At 41.5% G+C, this 15546-nt stretch overlaps 1 protein-coding gene across 3 annotated transcripts; it reads right to left on the bottom strand.

Annotated features, from left to right (window-relative positions):
• Nucleotides 1-4859: 4859 nt before the first annotated feature.
• Nucleotides 4860-15194, bottom strand: ZNF311 (zinc finger protein 311). Of its 3 annotated transcripts, none has more exons than XM_017520035.2 (7): nt 14985-15193; nt 14028-14294; nt 13589-13670; nt 9992-10083; nt 9546-9696; nt 8788-8892; nt 4860-6658 (listed from the first exon to the last, which is right to left on the bottom strand). In XM_017520035.2, exons 2-7 carry the CDS (start codon nt 14034-14036, stop codon nt 5073-5075), a joined length of 2025 nt encoding a protein of 674 aa, XP_017375524.1. In that variant the 5' UTR covers nt 14037-14294; nt 14985-15193; the 3' UTR covers nt 4860-5072. The 3 variants fall into 3 exon arrangements, with proteins under 3 accessions (XP_017375524.1, XP_017375525.1, XP_037591311.1); XM_017520036.2 differs by having other exon boundaries at nt 9546-9672; XM_037735383.1 differs by lacking the exon at nt 13589-13670 and having other exon boundaries at nt 14985-15194.
• Nucleotides 15195-15546: the final 352 nt, after the last annotated feature.

The following is a 15546-nucleotide window of genomic DNA, read 5'->3' as shown; positions in this document are numbered from 1 at the left end:
TGGGCTTTTCATTCTCACTAGGGACTCTTTTAGGAGACTCCCTTTCGAAATCCTCAGTATGGATGGCTGGTTATTACGTATCAATACCATTCTTTCCCTCCTTTGACTTCTGTTTACCAAGGAGCCAGAGATAACTGCCCCCAGAACAGTGTTCCCTCTTTGTTGAGAGGCCAGTGTACTCCAGGTGCCTCAGATACAGTAATGAGTGACACAAGCAAAAGAAACCGTTAATGGCACATACTTCCTTATTACAAACAAACAAATGGATGTCTGACTCTTGCAACCTGCTCATAACTAAAGACAGATCCCACCAATTCCCCTAAAGGAATATTATTATTATTAATTTGAGACAGAATCTTGTTCTATTGCCCAGGCTGGAGTGCAGTGGCGCGATCTCGGTTCACCGTAACCTCTGCCTCACCGGTTCAAGCGATTCTCCTGCCTCAGTCTCCCAAGTGGCTAGGATTACAGGTACGCGCCAACACACCCCGTCTAATTTTTGTATTTTTAGTAGAGACGGGATTTCGTCATGTTGGTCAGGCTGCTCTTGAATTCCTGGCCTCAAGTGATGCTCCCTCCTCGGCCTCCCAAAGTGCTGGGATTACAGGTGTGAGCCACTGCGCCCAGCCTAAAGGATTAATTTATGTTTGAAATCAGTTGCTGTTCTTCCTCCAGCCTCTCTGTAGTGTGCTCACTTCATGCTTGGAACCCTGGTTATGTGGACTGGAGGAGAGACAATCCTAGGGAAAGTGCCAGTGCCTTGCCTTGCCTTACAACTGCCAGACACATCCTGCCAGGTATTTTCTCTGCGTGCTACTCAGTACCCATGTCTCTGTGGTTTCCGGAACAGCCCTAGCCCTCCTCTGAGCAGTTTTCTCTGCTACTTCCGGCCTGTCTCCCATTCTCTAGACCTCAGCTTGGAAGCTGCTTCCCCTGGAAGACTTCTCTAATTTCTTTCTCTTCCTTCGTCTAGCTTCATAGTTAAAATTTGGGAGGGTACAGAGACGATACGCAAGGGAACAGCACAGAACATCCCTGCCCCATAGAACTCAAGGTTTAGCTTGGGTCTTATGGGGATTCACAAGAATTAGACAAGTTACTGCCCTAATATGGTGCAAACTCTACTAAAAAGGAGAGAGTTTTCTATGTGTAGATTTTGAATGATGTTCCAGATTTAAGATAATAAAAAAATAACATGAATTGTATGTTACAAGGAAGGACAGCCACAGCATTGTTCCCAGTGGTTAATGTTGAGACACAACTTTCCATGGGTCTGTTTCTGCATGGACCGTTATTACTTATCAACCCTTACAATGTATTGTAAGCAAGCCTCTGTACTTTGTTCCCCACTCCAACAACCAGTTTTCTGATTCTCCATGGACACCAACTAGTGTTTGATAATTCAATGTGACTCTGACACTAACTACAGGTAATTAGTGCAGACCCCACGTGTTATGGACTCGGACCCACAACAGTCCCCTGCTTTATACATGTGGCAAGTACCAGGCCTCCTCTACTTCCAACTGACTGGCTATAAATTGGGGGTTCCCACAAATCCCTCCTCATGGTCCATAATTTGCTAGACCAGTTCACAGAGTTCAGAAATACGATTCACTTATATTTACCAGTTTATTATAAAGGTTACAGCCCAGGAACACCCACATGGAAGAGATGGAAAGCATAAGGTATGCGGAAGGTACCTGAAGTTTCCATGCTCTCTCTGGGTGAGCTGCCCTCTCAGCACCTCAATTTGTTCACCAACTTGGAAGCTTTCTGAACCCTGTCATTTAGAGTCTTTATGAGGGTTTCACCACCATTGACACAATCCATTAGCTCAATTTTCAGTCCCTTTCCCTTCCTCAGAAGGTGGAAGCCAGGGCTGAAAATTCCAGGCTTCTAATCAAGGCTTGGCCTTTCTTGTGACCGGACACTGAAACCATCTAGGAGCCTACCAAGGATTATCTCATTAGAACAAAAGAGGCTCCTATCCCTCAATAAATTTTAAGGGATTTAGGAGCCGTGTGTTGGGACAAGGGACAAAGACCAAATATATATATTTCTTAATATGCCACAGAGTCACCAACTAATTTTGTTTTGGACAAAAACAATTTATAGCCAGTCAGTTGGAAGTACAGGAGGCCTGGGACTTGCCACGGCAATTACTACAGCTTTAGACATCTTGACATCTGATAAAGTATGTCATACTCTTTTGTTATTTTTCTTTAAAATTAACTTGGCTATTCTTGGAAGTATTATATTGCATTTCAATATAAATTTCAGAATCAGTTTGTCAATTTCCACAAAAATGTACTCAGGATTTTGTTTAGGTTGCACTGAATCTGTAGATCAATTTGGGGGAAACTGACATTTTTACAACATTTAGTCTTACAGTCTATGAACAAAATGTAGTGATCCTTTCATTTAGATCTTTTGTAATTTTTCCAAATATAGTTTTATGTGAAGCTTTTACATATTTCTTCTTAGATTCCTAAGTATTTGATCATTTCTGATGCCATTATAAATGACATTTTAAAGAAAATTTCATTTTTGAAGTTTTTATTGCTAGTGCATAGAAATATAATTGTTATTGAACTTGTATTCTGCTACCTTGTTGAATTTATTAATTTTAATAGCTAATCTGTAGATTCGTTTCAGTTTTCTTGATGGACAATCATTAATATTTTTCCCTTTCATATCTTTATATTTTTTATTTCATTTTCTTGCCTTATTGCAGTTAGTAAGACCTGGAGTACATTTTTTTTTTTTTTTTTTGAGACAGAGTCTCACTCTGTTGCCCATGCTGGAGTGCAGTGGCATGATCTCGGCTCACTGCAACCTCTGCTTCCCGGGTTCAAGTGATTCTTTTGACTCAGCCACCTGAGTAGCAGCCACATACCTGGCTAATTTTTGTATTGCAATACCAGATACACGTAGTCAAACTACAATCCTTACCAAGAAGTATCTTATCATCTGTATTAAATGAAGTTGGCATTCTTCATTTCTTTTGCGAAGTAAAAATAATTTCATCATCAGTGTTTCTGGTAAAAATTTTCTGTTCGCATGTAGAATGTAATTAGATTAAAAAAAGTGAGTTTTACCTGATTTTTGTATGTAAATTTTTTTTTTGGAGACAGGGTTTCACCATGTTGGTCAGGCTGGTCTCGAACTCCTGACCTTAGGTGATCCACCCACCTTGGCCTCCCAAAGTGCTGGGATTACAGGTGTGAGCCACTGTGACCGGCTTTTGTATGTAAACTATAACTTAGACTAACTCTTGTTTGGTAACTTCAGAATTAGAACTACAGCCTAGGGTTTTAAGCAACATGTTTTATCATTCGATTATGCACTGACCTTTGAATTCCTTCAACATTAATCCTACCATACTACTTATGGCAGAACCTGTTCCAGTTGAGCATGTCCTAAACGTAGACGTCCTGTAGCTTCTACTTGTGGACTGTAATTCTATCCTGGGATAGTTGCAGAGCAAGATTAACCCACTGCTCATAAAGTAGTTCTTCAAAATTCACGACATATCTTTTTCACCAGGTAAAAAACTAAAATTTATTCAAATACACTCTCAAAATGTTCATTTTATGTGTTTAAGAATCAGCAAAAGACTTCTGGAAGTCAGGCTAGTAATTTCTTACTGCAAGGCTGAAAGTTAATCGGGAGTTCTAAAAGCAGATGTGAGGCTCACGGCGGTTATTTTAAAACAACAATAGTTGGGCCGGGCGCGGTGGCTCAAGCCTGTAATCCCAGCACTTTGGGAGGCCGAGGCGGGTGGATCACAAGGTCAAGAGATCGAGACCATCCTGGTCAACATGGTGAAACCCCGTCTCTACTAAAAATACAAAATTAGCTGGGCATGGTGGCGCGTGCCTGTAATCCCAGCTACTCAGGAGGCTGAGGCAGGAGAACTGCCTGAACCCAGGAGGCGGAGGTTGCGGTGAGCTGAGATCGCGCCATTGCACTCCAGCCTGGGTAACAAGAGCGAAACTCCGTCCCAAAAAAAACCCAAAAAACAAAAAAAAACCCAATAGTTATGTTGAAGATGGATTGGGGAAGTGGTGTCTGAAAGCGATCTGTTTGGATCCAATACGGAGGCCATCAGAGAAAGGGATGGATGTTAGACGAGTGTCCTGAAAAGTTTGCTAATAAATTTGGAAGATTTCATGTCATGTAAATATTTAAGAAATAAACACTCTGAAAAATTTCGGCGTATCTATAACCAAATACTTAATTTGATGGAGCATGCTTCATGCTCTTCCATATATGGTTACTTGAGCAGTTTACAGTTGATTTCTTCTTATTTGTGACTTACTACAGGCACCCACCATCAGGCCCAGCTAATTTTTTTATTTTTTAGTAGAGACGGGGTTTCGCCATGTTGGCCAGGCTGGTCTCGAACTCCTGACCTCAAGTGATCCTCCTACCTCAGCCTCCCAAAGTGCTGGGATTACAGGCAGGAGCCACTGTACCTGGCCCTTATCTGTGGTTTCTAAACCTGTTCACTCCCTTTTCACTTTGAATCTCAGCAATCCTGATAAAATATGGAGAAGTATCATTCTAGCTTTATGTTAAAAAAAATTGCTAAAAATGATCAGTGTTTATAAATAAAGAACTGTTTTGTGCTGAACTGAGGTATAACTTCATGTCTGAAGGATGTGGTGCAAACATATGGGAATTGCCTAGGAAAGCTCGAGCATCTGGGGGTCATTTGCACAGAATTTACTAGTTATGTGATCCTGGGCAAGTTTGCTAATCTGTCTGTGCCTCAAATTCCTGATCTCATAGGGATGTTGTATGGATTTAAAAAGTTTAAACGTGTAAATCCCTTAGAACAGTGCCTGGAACACAGCAAGCACTAATAAGTGTTTATTATTACTATGAAGTGATTGACAAACTCCTGGAAGTAAATGTGCTCACTGAAAAAATACATACTGAATAGGAAGGTAAAGGACAATGTCTTTGGAGAATCTCACAATTAAGGATCAGGAAATCAGGAATATAGGAGACAGAAGGATCAGGCTCTTAGGTAGGAGAAACAGAAAGTAACACCAGCAACGTTATACTCAGGCAGTGGTCAAAATACTGACTACTGAGGTCCGAGAAACAGTTACTGGAGAGAGGGATTTCCTACTCTCATCAAGTTCATGGGCTCTCCACACTTGATGTTTTCTTTTCTTATGTCCAGTAAGATTTGAGCTCACTCTAAAAGCTTTTCCACACTCCTCACATTCATAAGGTTTCTCCCCAGTATGAACTCGCTTATGTCCAATCAGAGCTGAGCCCTGACGGAAGGACGTGCCACACTCACTGCAGGTGTATGGCTTCTCACCAGTGTGGATTCTTTTGTGCTGCCTCAGGACTGAACTATGATGGAAGGCCATTCCACACACCTCACATTTGTGAGGCTTCTCTCCAGTGTGAATTCTTTGATGATTGGTCAAGTTTGACTTCCCATTGAAAGCTTTGCCACACACTACACATTTGTAAGGTTTCTCTCCAGTGTGGATTCTCTGATGGACGGTAAGGCAGTGCCGATCTTGGAAGGTCTTCCCACAATCCCCACATTGATAGGGTTTCTCCCCAGTGTGCCCTCGTTCGTGAGCCCTGCGCTTACAGTTATGACGAAAGGCTTTCCCACACCCCTCACACCTGTAACGCTTCTCTTCAGGGTGGATCCTCCTGTGTTTGGTGAGTTCTGCCTTGATGCTGAAGTCTTTTCCACACTGGGGGCACCCATAATGTTTCTTCCGCGTATGGATTCGTTTATGTTTGCTTAGGTCTGAGCTCCGACTGAAGGCCCTTCCACACTTGCTGCATTCATAAGGTCGTTCCCCAGTGTGGATTCTTATGTGTTTGGTGAGGTCTGAACTCCCGCTGAAGGCCTTCCCACACTTGTCACATTCATATGGCTTCTCTCCAGTATGGATTCTGCCATGGATGGTAAGGGAATACTTAAACTGGAAGGCCTTCCCACAGCAGTTACATTCGTAAGGCTTCTCCCCAGTGTGGATGAGCTGATGCATACAGAGATGGTTCCTGGTCTTGAAGGCCTTCCCACAGTCCCTGCACTCGTGAGGCTTCTCCCCACTGTGGGTTGTTTTATGTCGGCAAAGAGCTGATCTACTGTTGAAAGCCTTCCTACACTGGGTGCAGTTAAAAGGTTTCTCCCCTGTGTGGATTATCTGGTGCATAGAAAGCTGACTTCTGGTCTTGAATGCTTTCCCACATTCATTACACACATGGGGTTTCTCACCAGAATGAATTTGCTCATGGAGAATGAGATCTGAGTGCCAACTGAAGTTTTTGCCACAACTGGCATATTTATGGAGTTTCTGTGCTGTAAGAACTCTATTACATGGACTATGCATTGAGTTTGGATTCAAACTTTTTCTAAGTACCTTCTGGTTCTTTTGTTTTTTGGAGGTCCCTTCCTCTGAGCCTTCTTTCTCTTCCCTCAGTTTCTCCCGTTTAGGTGTTTCCCAAGGACTCTCTAATTTGACATTTTGAACACAAGCTTCTCTAACCTCAGGATCCTGGGAACCAACTTTTAGGAGACTGTTAAATTTCACCCAGTAGACTTGTCCATTTTCAAAAATCTCTTGTTGTGAACTTGCCTTCTCATTCTCAGGCCATGTCTTGCCAGTTGACACTTAAACAAGAAAATACAAATGTCAGAGGAAAGGAAATAAGTCGGATGGGAGAGGTGAAAAAATTTAAGGTGTTTGAAGAGTAAATAACTTTTCCACACTGGAAAAATTACCAACGTTGTGGCCAAACGGCAGACAAGGCTGAAATGATGGTAACAACTGAGGTATTTAAAAATCAGTACGCTTTATAAAAAAATCCTTAAAAACCTTCTCCTCCTCTATAGTCTCCTAGTTTAGTGAGTGTAAATGCTATACACCTAGTCATCTAAGCCACAAGACGAAATTATCTTCAACTCCATCTCCCTCATATCTACCCAGCTAACATTTTACAAATTCTACCTGTGAAGAGTTACAGGGGAGGTGCTGAAATGCGGATGCAGTCCCTTTTCAAGGAACTGTCTGCTTTGCTCCCAAGAGAGAGTACTGGAGAGCCATATTTCTGTGTGACTCAGCTGATCTGGCTGGGGCAGATTAGATCTGTGCAATAACTGACCCAAACCAGGCTAGATTCTCTCATCCTAGACCTTAGAATTGTGATCTGAAGGTAGGTAAGGCCAGCTTTAAGAGTAGCTCAGTCTTTAGCACTTAAATTTGAGAACCAGTGGTGGTGGGACGGTATTTGGTAAAGAGGAGGGAACATGATACCATCTGGTCTGAGAAGCAGAGGTCAATTTGCCCAGAAAGAAGGAAGCTGACCCACAAAGAAGCAGGGAATACAGCTGCAGAGAGGGACCTGATGGTTTCCAGTCTCTTCTAGAGCCTGACACATACCTGCCCTTAGGTCCCATGACACATGTGAATAATAAATAAACTCACGTTTTTCTGCTTAAGCTAGCTTGGGTTAATTCCTATCCCTGGCAACCAAGGAGTCCACATATCTTATTAATATTATCTCTGAACTCTATCTCTTCCTCTTCATTTCCACTGCCAGTGCATTCTCACTTACTAAGTGCTATTCCCTCAAACATCCTTTAGTCTGACTCCCTTCTAATCCATCCTCTACACTGCTTCCAGGTTATTCTTTCTGAAAATCAAGTCTAATCATGTCACTTTTTAGCTTAAAATACTTCAATGGCACTCTTTATTTAACTAGACAGGAAGAAAGCAAAGCATATGGTCAAGACCCCTAGTTCCAGAGTGAGACTGCCTGGGTTCAAATCCTAGTTCTGACACTTCATAACTCTTAATAGCTGTGTGAACATGGGAGGATGACTTCACTTCTCCTTTCCCTCAGTTGGTTTATCTATAAAATGAACTCTAGACTATCTATGATGATTATATGAGTTGATTTATGTAAAGCACATGCCACACTGAAGTATTTTAATCAAAATTAGCTGTTACTATAAGTTCAGTTTTGTAGTTTAAATTCCTTAAGAACACTCCCGAAAAACAGAAGTCATATCATGACCTTGCCCCTTTCTACTGCTTATGAATCTCCCCAGAGCTATTCTACGTCCTTTGTGCTACTCATACTGAACAATTCGCAGTTCATATTCTTTTATTCCTCAATACTTTCTCACATGTTATTCCTTCTGCCTAGAATGCCTCTCACCTGTTTCAATTTATAAGCACTGGAGTAACTGATACACAGAAGGGTGATAAATATTCTGAGCGTTTTTTTTTTTTTTTGAGATAGAATCTCACTCTGTCCGCCAGGTTGGAGTGCAGTGATTCTGGCTCACTGCAACCTCTGTCTCCAGGATACAAATGATTCTCCTGCCTCAGACCTCCCAAGTAGCTGGGATTACAGGCATGAGCCCAGCTATTTTTGTATTTGTAGTAGAGATGGGTTTCACCATGTTGGTCAGGCTGGTCTCAAACTCCTGACCTCAGATAATCTGTCCATCTCAGCCTCCCAAAGTGCTGGGATTATAGGCGTGAGCCACTGTGCCTGGCTTCTGAGCTTTTTCTGAGTGCCAAATTGCAAAATCTATTAAATAGGTTGCAAAGAACCAATTAAACAATGACAGAATAATTGCCCAAATAGTTTGTCACTGTTTCAGTTTTCTTAAGTTTCCTAAACAGGTTTCCTTTCTGGGCCCTTTGGGCCGAACAGTCCACCATTGAGAATGTTCCATAACCATTGTCACATGGAAGATCAGAAGGGACTGAAAGCTTCTCTATTACTCACCCAGGCAGGAGCAGCTGAGGGACTCCCTGTCCTGTGGATCCTGCACACAGAGCTCCACTCCTCGCTCCAGATGAGAGATTAAAGGAGGTTTAGGAAATGGAAATCCTGGTTGAAGAGAAGAAATAAGTGTGTAGAGTAACACATAACTTAATGCTTACCCCTGATCCTTCTGTTTGCATATGGAAACAGGAAAGAAATGTTAACTTACGTAGAGAAAAGGGCTTTTCAGGGGTTTTGTAACATGTAAAAGAACATGTTTAGGGACTTTTTCAGAAAAGTCACACTCAAAGGGAAAGAGAAGGTTCTGGGAAATAGTCATTTGGGTGTACTTCCCTGTTTTTTTTTTTTTTTTTTTTTTTTAAGGAGAATAGGAGTCTATACAGGAAGACTACCAATCTTAGGTACCTAGAAGGCAGTTCATGACTGGGGGCAGAATACAGAACATGTGATAAAACAATGAGAGGCATGAGGAAGCAAAAACCCAGGGCACACAGAAGCTAAGCATCTTCTTTTCACCCAGGCAGAGTCTCATTCTGAATCAGAAAACAGCAACTATGTTAGCCAAAAAATTATCTTACTATGTAACAGAGGTGACTCAAAACTCTAATTTTTGGGTAAGATCCTCACGATAAAATATAAGGACTCTGACTTTCCATATGAGACCTCAAATACATCAATAAATAAAGCAATTAAATTAAAAAAAAAAAAAAAAAAAAGAAGATAGAAAGCATCAAGTCAAGTGAAGGGAAAGTCCTTACCAACTGATACCATGTTCCCGTAATTTTCCAACATCACATCCTTATAGAGATGCCTCTGAGCGTAGGTCAGACATTGCCACTCCCTGTCAGTGAAGTTCACAGCTACATCCTCAAATGTGACTGATTCCTGAAATAATATGCTCCTGCTATCCTGAAGGAAACAGAGGCAAAAGAAAGGAATTTGCAAGGAGGAGGTTTATAGAAGTGAAAGTCTGTTACCGTTTGCCCGATATGTACAAATGAGATGAAAGGAAGCATGGGTTTTGATAGCAAAAAATCATGAAAGAGAAAACCCACAAGTGGTTTATCATGCAACAAAATGTTCCTTATGAGAGAGAGAGAACCTTGACTTAGGAGTTGCACAGCCAGAGAATGCAGTGAAAATAAGGCCATATTTTGGGGGTAGTGATGTATTTTCAGGGAGAAGGAAAGGGGCCTCAGCTCACCTGGGCCTGGTTCATCAGTGTGATATATGCTTGCGGCAGTTTTCCTTGGCTTCCATCTTTAGTGAAGGCAGGATATTCAGCGGGCGATAGAGCTGAGGGAAGATAAACAAGCCAAGAGTCAATTTAGCACAGTATTAATGAAATCTCCTGCATTCATCTTCTCTTCCTCAAAGGTAGAAGCTTATGCAGTTCTAACCTGGGGCTTCAGGCTACTCCTTACAGTATCCTTCCTCTTCATTATTTTTCTAGTCTCAGCTTCCAGTGTTGGGCATCGGGCCCTGGCAGAGTAGCCAAGACAACTCTTAGAAGTGTACTCTCCTCCTCTCTCACCTCCTCTGTTTTCCTGTGGTCTTTGTCCTGGAATAACCTTTCCCCCTCCCCAGGCAGGTCTGGTAAAAAGGCCCAAATCAGTGACTCCCAGGTTTTGGATAACTTTTCTTCCTGTATTTGAATACTGAAGTCATTTCCTCCAAAATACTTGGGAGTAGAAGGAGGGTGAAAAAGTTTTTTTTTTTTGTGTGTGTGTGTGTGTGTGTGTGTGTGTGTGTCGGGATGTGTTGATCACAAGCATCCAGAGATAGGACCAAAGCTTATTTCTTCAGATAACTTAATAGCTGGTCCACCTCCAGCTAGTTTGTTATATTTTTTTCCCCTTATTCTTATGAGAAGAATCATTCTTTCCCTGATTTTGCACGTTTTTCCTAATTCCCTAGTACTAAGCTGTCATCCCTACACCAATATAGTATAGCACACACAGCATTTTAAAATGCAAAAGAAACTTTAGGAAGAATGTCCAAGTGTTCAGGTATAATCCATATGATTGGGTAAGAAGTGGTTTCGTATTACTAATTAATAGGGCTTTAGTTTATTTTTTGCAGGCTAGCACAATCTTTCCGCAGCTTCAATGTTTAAGGTGCCTATTTTTCTTGATAGTTTATCAACACATCCCCAAGTCCAAATCTGAATAACTACTTTCTGCTATTAATCACCAGCAGGGTCAAAGTAATCTATTGATAAGATTTAAGGATCACCCTTTGGCTTTAGACCTCCAAGACTATCATTCAGTTTTTACCAAAACCTGATTTTAGAACCAAGCTGATTTTTTTCACTGAAATTGCCCAAGAAGACTCTTGTTTCATTTCAGCCACTTGCAGCTTCTGACCAAGACGAAGGCTACATCTCAATTGTGTTGGCTCCATACAGTTTTTCCACTGTCTTGCCTAAAAGCTCCAAGTTCCTTTATAACTGTTTGTCTCAAAAAGTCTAAACTCACCTGGATAGCACACAACTCAAAGAACACAGGTTTGTGTCGTATTAATGTTACATAACAGTTCTTTTCTTTATAACATTAACACAATTAAAGCTCTCTATTGGATGTTTTCAACCATTATTTATTTTATTATGAATATTTTCAAGTATATAGAAAAGTCAAAAAATTATATAGTAAATATCCATATACCAACAACTCACATTCTACAATTTACGTTCTGCAATATTTGCGTTATCACATACTTATCCATTTATCTATTCCTCTATCTGTTCATTAACGTATTTTATTTTTTGAATCATTTCAAAGTAAATTGCAAGCATCAGTACACTTTGTCCCTAAACACTTTAACATGTATATCACTAACTGGAAGTTTATATTTGTTTACCTTCTTTGTTCAGGTAAAATTTACATATAATGAAATGCACATGTCTTAAATGTACCCTTACAGACACTGTGACAGAAGCATACTGCTATATGACTCCAATTCCTCTCCATCTACGTTGCTCCTGGTTTTTACCATATCTCCTTCACAACTGGGAATGTCTGTCACTCATAGTGATTCGTAAGCTTTACTTTTAGCTTTAGAAATTGAAAGGTCAGTTACTCCTCTTAAGTTAAAAATGAATTTAGGAAAGAGGTTACATGAAAAAACAACATAAAACTTTTTGTTAAAGCAATATACAGATATTTTGTGGGATGAGATTAATACATTTGTACTGTATTACATGATATGTGGCTGTAGATTTTCTGATTCTGAAAATCTACCACAGGAGATTTTAACACCTTTTGAGAAAAAGAGGACTGGGAGACTCAGGCATCTGAGTTGAGCAATAGCTACTATTTTCTGTTTCTAAATTTATAAAAAAGTTACGTTATATATTAATTCTCATTTATGATACCTTGTACAGTAGACATTTCAGGATTCCTCCTATGGAGGTCTCAACATTGTATCTAGAAATATATTTTATTTTTCTTGTTGCAGGTAACATATACTAAAAAGCTTACTTTGGAACGTGCCTACTCATCTGTCCAAAAGTCTATGCCTTTCTGGGACTGATTTTATGACTCCTGAATTGCTATATACCATTTCCTAGGTTGCACCTCCAACAGCAGCATTTTTTGTTTGTTTGTTTTTAGACAGAGTCTCACTCCGTTGCCCAGGCTGGAGTGCAGTTGCACGATCTTGGCTCGCTGTAACCTCCACCTCTGTGTTCAAGTGGTTCTTCTGCCTCAGCATCCTGAGTAGCTGGGGTTACAGGCGTGTGCCACCATGCCTGGCTAATTTTTACATTTTTAGTAGAGATGAGGTTTCACTATACTGGCCAGGCTGATCTTGAACTGCTGACCTCAAGTGATCCAACCACCTCAGCCACCCAAAGTGTTAGGATTACAGGCGTCAGCCATAGCACCTGGCCCACTAGCAGCTTTTATACAAATCATTTTTTTTTTTTTTTGGGACGGAGTTTCGCTCTTGCTACCCAGGCTGGAGTGCAATGGCGCGATCTCGGCTCACCGCAACCTCCGCCTCCTGGGTTCAGGCAATTCTCCTGCCTCAGCCTCCTGAGCAGCTTGGATTACAGGCACGCGCCACCATGCCCAGCTAATTTTTTGTATTTTTAGTAGAGACGGGGTTTCACCGTGTTGACCAGGATGGTCTCGATCTCTTGACCTCGTGATCCACCCGCCTCGGCCTCCCAAAGTGCTGGGATTACAGGCTTGAGCCACCGCGCCCAGCCTATACAAATCTTAACCACTTTTCTTCCTCACATATGTCACCAAAGAGCACAAAGCTTCAATGAGAAAACTACTGCTACTTCTTTTGTCACTGCTTTATGTTTCAGAGGTATCTATACATCATTTAAAAGTATCAGAGCTCCAAAAAGGTCTGCAGAAGTAAAACTGTATATATTCAAAGTTTACATGTTGGCAAAATTATGCTTGGGTATGAATTACTGAATTATACCACAAGTTTTATAAGTGTTAAAATATTATGTATAAATATGTATGCTATTTACCATATATCCCAAGTTATATACATAGTAAATGTCTGACTGCATTGAATTTCTTTGATAAACTGCTTTGTAGAATCTTTTATAAATTTTTGATATTTTTCAAAATTTAAGATACCAGCAAAAACGGATTATTTAGTTCTGCTAGATATCTATCCAAGCCTAGTATAGAAACAAAAGACTTTTTATAAATGCTCAGTAATGATCAGATTTTTGGGCTCTGATTTTCCATTCTGTGTCCTTTTCCATTTTCCATTCTGTATCCTTACTCCATTCTCAGCTGCCATGACTCCTGCCACTATCTCCTGTGTACCTCACCTCTTTTCTGAGGGAGCTGGGTATCGTGGGGGGTCCAGAGCAGCCGACTTGGTGGTCCTGAACTCTCATCCAACAGCACAGCCTATTGCAAGGCACAGAATGAATTCAGGGAAGTTATGAAGGTGAGAAAAAGAGATAGGAAGATGCAAGTAACCATATAGTTCTATCCATGGAAACTGTCTCCCAGAAATACCGAAAGAGGGGAAAAAATCATGGACTCAGTTCCTAACACCTTATGAAAACTAGAAATGGCATCCAATTACCCTCTACAACTACAAAGCTTTAATGATCACCAGCTCAAGCAGGAAAAAGAATATCTGGGAGATCTTCAACAGTATCTAGACTCGGACCCACCACTACTTGCACTGCTTTCTTTCTTTCTTGGACTCACATCTCCTTCTTCCTCCTTGTGATTTATCACAGACCCTCCTCTTCTTACCTCCTGCATCTTTTTGCCCAGGTTTCTTTAACAGTCTTCCACCGCTGCCCCAGTATCTTCCTACAGGTCAGATCGAGTTCTCAAACAAGTTGTGAAGTGGCTCCAGATGTCAGACTCCTTTGGAGAACATACGTTTTGGTGATGCCAGCCAAAGGGCTCTTCTTGAGCCACAGGACGGCTTTTGTTTGGCTTAATGTGTCAAACACTGCCCTGGATTTGGGGTTCATTAGCAATACTAGACCAGCTATGATCAAACATCTTGTTTTCCTGCATATTTGGTGAAGGGGAAAGAGAGGACTGTTACCACATTAAAAAAAAAAAAGTAGTCACTGAGAACCTGAGGCAGGAAGACAAACTGAAAATGTGAACATATCCAGAATACAATCTCTACTGCTACCACCCTTGTCTGAGCCACCATCACCTGCTACCTCCCCTTCTTCCCATTACTGCAGCAGCTTTCTAACTGGTCTCCTTTCTTCAATCTTGGCCTTCCTCCAGTCCTTCTCAATAGAGCAATCTGAGTGGTCCGTTTACAACTTGAGTTGGATCATTGCATCTCTGCTCAAAACTCTCCAGTGGCTCAACCTGACTCATAATAAAAGCTGAAGTCGTTACAGAGGTATACAAGGACCTATTCAAAGTGCACGTTACTTTTAACTTCCTCTCCTGCTCACTCTAAAGAAAAGTTCAAGTCTTAAGCGTGGCATACAAGTCTACAGCATGTGTGATTCTCAACAGCCCCGCTCCCTCAATCTTCTCCAGCCACAGCGACCTTCCTTCTTCCCTATCTTAGGGCCTTTCCATTGGCTGCTCCCTTCACCTCAAGCGCGCTCCATGGCTAATAATCTTGCCTCCTTCAAGTGTTTTCTTATATGACGTCTGGCCAAGGAGGTCCACTCTAAGTGCCTTATTTAAAATTGCAACCTATCCCCTCCCTACAATTCTGATGTGCCTTACCTTGCTTTACACGACTCCTTCTTTTCCTCTGTTGCACTTTATCACTTTCCAATATGGTGCATAAATTACTTATTAATATATACAGTGTGGGTCGGGGCGCTGTGGCTCACGCCTGTAATCCCATTACTTTGGGTGGCCAAGGCGGGCGGATCACGACGTCAGGAGATAGAGACCAGCCTGGCTAACACGGTGAAACCCAGGCTCTATTAAAAATACGAAAATTAGCTGTGCGTGGTGGCGCTCGCCTGTAGTCCCAGCTACTCGGGAGGCTGAGACAGGAGAATCGCGTCAACCCGGGAGGCGGAGGTGGCAGTGAGCCGAGATCGCGCCATTGCACTCCAGCTCGAGGGACAGAACGAGGCTCCCTAAAAAACAAACAAACAAACAAACGTTTACAGTCGTTCTGCCCTCGCCAAAACGTAGGCTCTTAGGCTCCGTGAGGGCAGGAATTTTTGTCGTTTTGTTCACTGTTCTATTCTCAACGCCTAACGCAGCACTTGCAACAGTATGTGCTGGATTAAAAATCTGCTGACTGATTATCCGAATGCACGCTGTGGAGAAG

The sequence above is a fragment of the Cebus imitator genome, unplaced genomic scaffold, assembly GCF_001604975.1.
Source record: "Cebus imitator isolate Cc_AM_T3 unplaced genomic scaffold, Cebus_imitator-1.0 Scaffold793, whole genome shotgun sequence".
Classification (NCBI taxonomy): Eukaryota; Metazoa; Chordata; class Mammalia; order Primates; family Cebidae; genus Cebus; species Cebus imitator.
Note: the sequence above shows the minus strand (reverse complement) of the source record. Positions and strands in the feature narration are given on the sequence as shown.

Bases quoted from the DNA above. Each gene is read 5' to 3' on its own strand.
- ZNF311 (XM_017520035.2), bottom strand. The intron at 8,893-9,545 runs GTAAGGACTTTC...CTCTTCAACCAG, and splicing joins CGGGAACATGGTATCAGTTG to GATTTCCATTTCCTAAACCT. The intron at 6,659-8,787 runs GTGAGTAATAGA...TTCTTGTTTAAG, and splicing joins CCTCAGCTGCTCCTGCCTGG to TGTCAACTGGCAAGACATGG.